The 8,378-nt window shown below is 28.2% G+C and overlaps 1 protein-coding gene across 1 annotated transcript in view; it reads right to left on the bottom strand.

Moving 5' to 3' along the window:
- Positions 1-7,053: 7,053 nt before the first annotated feature.
- The window catches only part of LOC105114713 (60S ribosomal protein L18a-2), a 2,591-nt gene continuing 1,266 nt past the window's right edge, over positions 7,054-8,378 (bottom strand). The window contains exon 4 of the mRNA XM_011011353.1: positions 7,054-7,573. Within this exon, the coding sequence (XP_011009655.1) occupies positions 7,232-7,573 (342 nt within the window). The 3' untranslated portion in view covers positions 7,054-7,231. The remainder of the gene's footprint in view (positions 7,574-8,378) is intronic.

Below are 8,378 nucleotides of genomic sequence, written 5' to 3'. Positions count from 1 at the left end.
GATTTCATTACTATTAAAATAAAGCCATTAACGTATAAATAAATAAATAAATAAAAGTGAAATTAAAAAAAGGAATTATATCGTAGGCTTGAAATCATAAATTATTGAATTCAGAAAGTAAAATATATACACTTATAATATAATATTCTTTAGGTTTCAAATATTGGGTTAGTTTATACCAATATAATTTTTTTTATCTACTATTATCATATATGGTTATATTACTATTCCAAATATAGTTTTGGGTTAAATGAGTCATATTACATTAGAATTCATGCTTACACTTTTTTTTCACATTTTCATGTCGTATTCATATATGATTTATAATCTTTAGTGTTTTCATGTTTGTAATTCAGTTTCTTTGTAGTTCATAGTTATTCCCTTGCTTTTTTAGTCTAAAATACTAAGGATTTTATTATTAAGTTGTTTTTCTTTGATTGTTTAAGATTAACTTCTTAAATAGTTTAAAGGGTAAGAAGGAGAGGTAAAATGAGAAGATGAGCATATTATCATGAAAAAACCATATTTGAGTGAAATAAAAAAGAACTGACATCTATTACAGTGTAAATATATGAGAGAATATAAGGGCATTGTTTTCTTATTATTAACATGTTTTTTAGATTTTAATGATGTCTTTTGAAGACCAGGCATCACCTCGAAAGAGGCATGGGATCATATTCTTTTTGTTATAAGTTATGCATCAATAGTTTGAAAAAAATGAATGTAATGTTTGGTGAAGTGCAAGACCAAATAGAGTGATAAGAGATTTCAATTGCTAGTTTACAAGATGTATAAATTCAAAGAAGTCAAGATGTTAAAAGGCCAAAAAAGCAAGCTATACCATCTATAAATGAGTTTATTGATGAGAATGAATAAGAAAAAGTTAAAGATTATGACTACGTATTAATCAACTAAGGGGACAGATTTTAATAGCCTAGAAACTGAAATGTTGAAGGATTTTGTCAAGTTGATCAATTTAGTCATAAGGGTGAAATTCAAGATTTTAGGTATCATGATGGTTTAGATAAAAACTTAGAGAGTATTAAAATGAAAATTCTAGTTTTTCAAGATAAAAATGATCTTAAAGCTTATTTAACATGAGAGAAAAAATGTTAAGTTAATTTTTTATTACCGTAACTACTCAGAAAAGAAAAGGGAAAAACTCATCATTAAAGTTATAGATTATAATATAATTTGATGAGATCAACTTGTTTTATATAGAAGGAGAAATCATAAAAGACCTATAGTTGGGAAGAGATGAAAATATTTAAGAGGATGAGTTTTATTTCAAAACTATATTACCAGAAGTTATATTAAAGGTTGCATAGTCTAACTTAGGGTTTTAACAGTGTAGAAGTTATCATAAAAAGATAAAGATTATCACAATTAGGGCTAATATAGTGGAAAATAAAGAAGTAATAATTGCAAGAGTTCTTAATATATTGAATTGCTATATTGCCAATATTATTGAATTAGAAGATATGGTTCACGTGGCTATGAAGGTGGAAAGGCAACTAAAATGTTAGGGAAGTACACAATAAGTAGGTAATTCAAGTTATTTTTCATCATAGACATCGAATTATAAAAAAGATGTGGTTGCTTAAACTAAGCCAATTATGGGTTCTAAAGCTAGACCTTTTAAAATAAGAAAAGAGAATGATATTGCTTCCAAAGATAAATCTAATACTCAACCTATCTGTAATCATGATATTAAGTGTTTTAAGTGTTTAAAGGTTAAACATATAGTTTATCAATGTCTAAACAAAAGAGTTATAATTTTAAAAGATCATAGTAAGATTGAATCTGAAAATAAAAGTAATGATAATGAGATGTCGTCACTTAAGGATACTAGTGATGAGAATTGTTGGTTATTTGGTGAAGGAGAATTGTTGGTTATTTGGCATACACTAAATATTATGATTAAGAAAGATGATTTAGAGTAGTAAAGGGAGAATATCTTTTATACAAGATGTCATATTAATAACAATGTATATAGTATGATCATTGATAGTGAGAATTATGCTAATGTTATTAGTACTATAATTGTTAAAAGATTGAATTTGAATATTACTAAACATTATAGACATTATAGGCTTTAATGGTTGAATGAATATGGTAAAATAAAGGTTACAAAATAGGTCTTGATGTCATTTTCAATTGGAAAGTATTCTAAAGAGGTTTTGTGTGAAATGATTCATATGTATATGATTTATTTGTTATTGGAATGACAATTTGACCAAAAAATGGTTAATGTTGCTTTTAGAAATAGATATTCTTTTGTAAAAGATAAATAAATAAATAAATAAATATATATATATCATTTTTGTACAATTATCTCCAAAATAGGTAAAGAAAACCAATTGAAATTAAAAATAAAGAGTAAGGCTAAGGGGAGTGAAAATTAAGAAAAGAACAAAAGGGGAGTGAAAATGTTGGTAAGGCTGTGAGCTTAGAGGGGAGAGAAAATATATATATATATATAATTTTTTATACAAATAAAAGTGAAATTAAGAGTGTTTTTTTTTTTATTCTACTAAGCCAATGATTGTATATTTGTACAAAAAATTTTATTTTAACACTAACAAACTTGATCATTGTTTTTCTAATGTGTCTATTTCTTTGTTACAAGAATTTAAAGATATATTCCCCAAAAATATTCCTAGTGATATGCCATCAATAAGAAGAATTAAATATCAAAATAATCTAGTACCTGGAGCTGTTGTTCTTAATCGACCAACTTACCAAAGAAATCCTGATAAGATTAAAAGACTTCAAAGGCAAGTAAAGAAGTTGATGTCAAAGGAATGCACAAGTTAAAACAGTTCATATGTTGTTTTGGTGTTGTTTGTGTCTAAAAATGATGGAACTTAAAAGATATGTGTTGTTTGTCATGATATCAACAATATTATTGTAAAATGTTAGTAAAACTATTTCTAAGCTTGATAATATATTAGATAAATTACACAGTTCTTATGTTTTTACAAAGATTAATTTAAAAAGTGGATATCATTTGGACTTTAAAACCAAGTATTGACTTTATGAATAATTAGTGGTGTCATTTGGACGTACTAATATATCTAGTACTATTTGCTCAGATATACTTATGACTCAGTCCAAATTTCAAGTTACAAGTCTGAGTTATTAGCTCGAATTAACCTATGTCAATCAAAAACTAATTTTCCAACCAATAAAAAGAACTTAATGCTTGAAATATTGCATTTGGGTTTTCGAAACAAAATATAACAATGGTACTAAGGTAGTTTAAAAAGTAGGTAAGCTTTTCACATTAATCTTTTTTGTGATGTACTTAAAAATAATAGCCATAAAATTTTGGTGGTGAAAAATCAGGATTCTTGATTTTTTGCTTAAAAATTCAATTTTCAACATGTTTTTTACTTAAAATACCTTGAAAAGACTATAAACACCCTAATAAACCCATAAATATCCATTAAAAACATATAAAATAAAACTGAAATAAACCACAACAAAAAATCTTTTCAAGTTTAAATTTGTTTTTTAAGTAATTATAAGGCTTAAAATCACATGAATAGAATTTCTCTCACTGAAAGCGACTCGTTGATACCAAGTTAGACAATTTTGATAACCGAAAACATTGTAAAAAAATATATCAATTAAAAAAAAATATTATAAAAAAATAATAACTCCAGTAATGTGCCTTAACTTGTCAAACTTATGATCTAAGTCATTAACTTAACAGGGTTTAATATTTTTCTTTTAAATTTATTTATTTAAAAAAAAAGGTCAAAAAAAGAGCCCAAGTTTGCGAGCCCATGGCCTAACATGTCTGGGCCACTGTACCCAGGAGTGTAAATGGGACTTCAAGCTCATGCCTGCATTTGGTTTTATTTTTTAAAAGAAATGATTTAAAAAAGAAATAAGTCAACAATACATTGTCTCTAAAACAAATGACGTGTTGTATACAAGCTAAAATTCCAATCACCACTGTGGTGGCCAGGAAATAGGATTGTTGTTTCTGTTTTTCAAAAAAAATATAACTTTTAAGTCATTTGAACCCAAAAAAATCTTTTTAACACCTTTAAAACATCTGCAAACCATACCAAAATACTAAAAAAAAGTACAAAAATCCAAAATCAAGGATTGAAAATAGGGTCAATGGTTTTGGCCTTCTTAGTTTAGATTTGTACTCTATTTATAAAATTTGGTGACAAATCTCTTTCTGTCTCTTCTCTCTAACAAAAACCTCAAAAATAATACAAATGAATTTTTATACCAAAAATGAATTATGAAAATTTAATGGAACCTAAATTTGTTTTTTTTTAAGATTGATCATCTAAATGTATTTTTTATGGAATTTCTAGCATGCTATCCATGTTTGATATCTTTTTCATTTTGATTCCTCTTATTCTAATCACACCATTGCCTAAAAAATAAAAATCCATTAGAATTTAATCATGATCTCATCACTTAAAAAAAACTTTAAAAATCCAAAATGAGTTCTTATAAAATAAACAGCAAATTCGTAGTATTTTATAACTTTATAAAGAGTGCAAATTCAAGCCCATAGTGTTCTACAAGTGCATGAAGAGTGTAAAACCTACCATAATTCATCAATATCATTTAATAGCCCATTCATTCATTAACTTTTCTTGTTTTACTTATCTTTCTTTTAAGAAAGCATTAAGTATTCATGTTGTTTTCTATTTACAAGCAACTAGCTGACTACTCTTATCAAAGTCAAACAAGGAAGAATATTGTGAAATGTAATCATGTTTTCAATGCAAGTAAACTGCTTTTTCTTTTTTTCTTTTTACTTAGGTTAAGCGTTTGCAAAAGTGATAGCAGGAGCTTTAATTAGAGGGGTGGGTAGTTCCTTCCTAGTTATTTCTAAGATGGAAGACAACCATCTCATCTTCTTTTTTTCCTATAATTCTCAATTTCCTCCTTTCTTTAGAGCAAACATTACTTTTCAAACATTATTATCATTATTAACAAAACACTAAAGAGAGGTAATTGTGTTTAATTTTAGCCATAGAGATAAAACACTATTAATTAGAATAATATATTTTTCTTTTTTAAAAAATTTTACCTTTCAATAACTCTTTTTTTTTAATTTTATCCCTTAATATTAAGTTGTTTTGGTAATTGTGTTTCATATTTATTTTTTAAATTTTTCTTTATGTTAGGTTATATATCGGTCTCATGGATTTTTTTTTTCTTGGTTTGAACCTTGAACATTAAATCAGTTGTAAGTAGAGCTTTGTAATTCTTTTCAATTTGCTTTATGCGAATTTATTCAAATGTCATAATCTATGTCACAGGTTTAACAGATTAACTCAGATTGATTTTGGTTGTTTTATTGGATTTATTTTTCAATCTTATCTTTTAACATTTGATTGGTTGAAAATTGAGTTTTGTATTTTTTTTATTTGTATTATATGAGATTATTACAATTTCATGACCCGAGTTGTGAGTTTTGCATGTTGATCCAGGTTAACTCGACATGTTTTTTTGTCTTTTTTAATTAAATATTTTTTAATTAGGTTTTATAATTTTTTTATATTTGCTTTTTATGGAACCATCCTAATCTCATGACTTGATTGTTGTTTTGATAGGTTAACACAAATTGTCTTGGTTCAATTTTTGTTGTCCTTTTTTAATTGATTTGTTTTTTTAATTTCATATATATATATATATATATATGAAATTTTATACTCAATATTAGAATGTTTGAGAATTGAATTTTTTAATTTTTTGTTTCAATTTGCTTTTTGTGAAGATATCCTGACTCTCATGAATTTAGTTTTTTTTCTTTCTTTTATTGATTTCAAGCTTCAACATTGTTTTTGTTGAAAATGGAGCTTCAAAACTTTTTTTTTTATTTACTTTTTATGAGGCTGTCACAAACTCATGTTATGGGTTTAACAAGATTTTGATTTTTTTTAAGTTTTTTTTTTAATTTCATCTTTTAATACTAAGTTAATTAGAAATTAAGCTTCATTTTTTTTTTCCTTTTCTATGTGGCTATCTCGATCTCAAAACCCATATTGTGACGTTTAGTAAGTTAATCTAGTTTGACTCGGGTGGTTTTTTTCTTTTTTAATTTTTCTTCAATTTTATTATTCAATATTAAATTAATTAAAAATTAGTCTTCATAATTTATTTTAATTTTATTTCTATAGAATTATTATAATCTTAATACTTGGAATGCAAGTTTGATAGGTTAATTTGAGTTGATTTAATATAATATCACCTTAATTTCAGCATGTCAACAAATCAAAATATATCAAAAGTTATCATTTAATATGCATCATATTTTAAGTTTATTTTTTTAATAAAAATATTTAAATATTTTTTAACATTAAAAAATTGATTATACCTATAACATAACAATGCAGGCGAATTATCTCGTTTCAAGCTATTTAAGTTGTGATGGCGAATTAATTTGTTACCATTCATGTCTAATCTCAAAACTTTATTTCACGTATTATTATCTATTAATTTAGGGAACTTGCCTAATCAATTTGATTGCTGCTCGAATTGTTTTGCTGCAAAAGCAAATATGGGAGCGCAAGTTACAGAGAAATCTAGAGAAATAAATGCGAGTACTTGCCTCTATAAATGGACAGATTAATTCATCAAATCCATGTCATGACGCATGAGATGTGGTTCTTGTTCAGGCAAGCACTCCCTTTTATCCTACAAATGCATTCCTCCCCCAAGAATGTCACTGAGGAAACAGTTTAAAGCTGGCCATTGCCGGACAGCTTAAAACTTTTAGCACCTTCCATGTTACAGAGAAATGTTTACAATGCCTCTACAAGTGTTGGAATCAAATTTCTACCACCGAATTATGCTTTCATGTTTTATGCTTTAGTTAGGTTTTTCTTTCCCCTGCACCATATTTGAAAATAAAAATGATCTTCGAAAGTGCTCCAGGTTCATTCAAGGAGCTACAAGAAGCACTTTTCCGGAGTTGGAAAGCATCATTCTCTAGCAATTCCACGGCAATGCCAACATAACGCCCCCAAAAAGCCTTCATCATGACATAAAATAAGCAACCTCAAAACGCACAGGCAACTTAACAAACCACATGATATTCAAAACTTGAAAGAGTGAACAACAAATGCAGATCTATCTTACCAGAAGTAACAAGTTCATAAAAGAGATCATGTCCAATTCACTCTAGCTCAACAAACTACTCAATCTAACAAGTTGACATATTGAGGAACCAGCAAAACGACGAACCACGTCACATAAACAGGTTGGGCCTGGAAGCCTTGTATGTTGTCTTGAGCTTCCTGGATGGGGGTCTAACCTTCTTGAACACCAATGGAAATTTGATTTTGGAGTTGTGAAACTGCTTCGTACTCTCTCTCTTGCAAAGCTTGGCTGGGATGGTAGCTGTCTTAATGATTTGGATGCATGGAAACCTCACCCTGTGGCGAGATGCCATCTCAGTGTACATTTGTTCAACAGCGCCATTAAGAGTTGTGTCGCGGTATTCCTTGTACATGTTGTGATAACCAGTTCGGCTCTGGTATCGCAACCATATTCCATAATTCTTGATCTTGGTAGGATTCTTCTCAAAAATCTACAATCGGAAAATAATTATTTGAAGATGCTTGCAACACTAAGGTGCAACAAAATTGCAGAAAAGCCAGTGCATCTGTCCTTCCACCAGGCAATTCATTTAAAACTACAACAAATGGTGCTAAAAAGGAAACGTCTAAATCTGAGATGAGGAATTATAATTCCAAGCTGCTAACATCATTGGAATGGATGGGTAACACAGAAGCCCATTTCCTGTTAAAAGGATTTTACCAGCTTAACTCTCTTTTCAGTTCAACATTATCCTTACCTTAATTGAAGGGAAATTTGGCCAACGCAGGCATCAAGGAAAAGAGCTATAAAATATTCATCAATGTAACATCAAAATCTGGATTATCTAAATGCACTTATGTAGGAGATAACAAACACAAGTAAAATTAATCTGTCCAAGTTATCCTTTCATAGGCTTTACACATCAACGATACTTGTAAAACTTAGGTTTATCATTTCAGTTCTAACACACTAATATTAATAGTTGAAGAAACAAAATAAATGCTTATTTCCACACACCCACTTGAATCAATGAACTATTGAGTTGATATGGCCAATCAATACTTTTTTGCAAGTTGGTGGGATCCACACCAACACAAGAAAAATGCAGGTATTTCAAGCCACAAAGCATGACAATAGACAAAAAAAAGTGCTCAGTTACAAGTTAAGCCTAGCAAATTGTCACTAAACTTTCGTCTAATTTCTTACAAGTTCAAAGAATTTCATTGGTGCAACTTCATCTAAACTCTTCATTGAAAGCCTTGGCATAGTTCTAAGGAGTTAACCTGGACATCCAT

This window comes from Populus euphratica, unplaced genomic scaffold, assembly GCF_000495115.2.
Source record: "Populus euphratica unplaced genomic scaffold, PopEup_1.0 scaffold562.1, whole genome shotgun sequence".
NCBI classification, from domain to species: domain Eukaryota; kingdom Viridiplantae; phylum Streptophyta; class Magnoliopsida; order Malpighiales; family Salicaceae; genus Populus; species Populus euphratica.
This window is presented reverse-complemented; position numbering and strand designations above follow the sequence as displayed.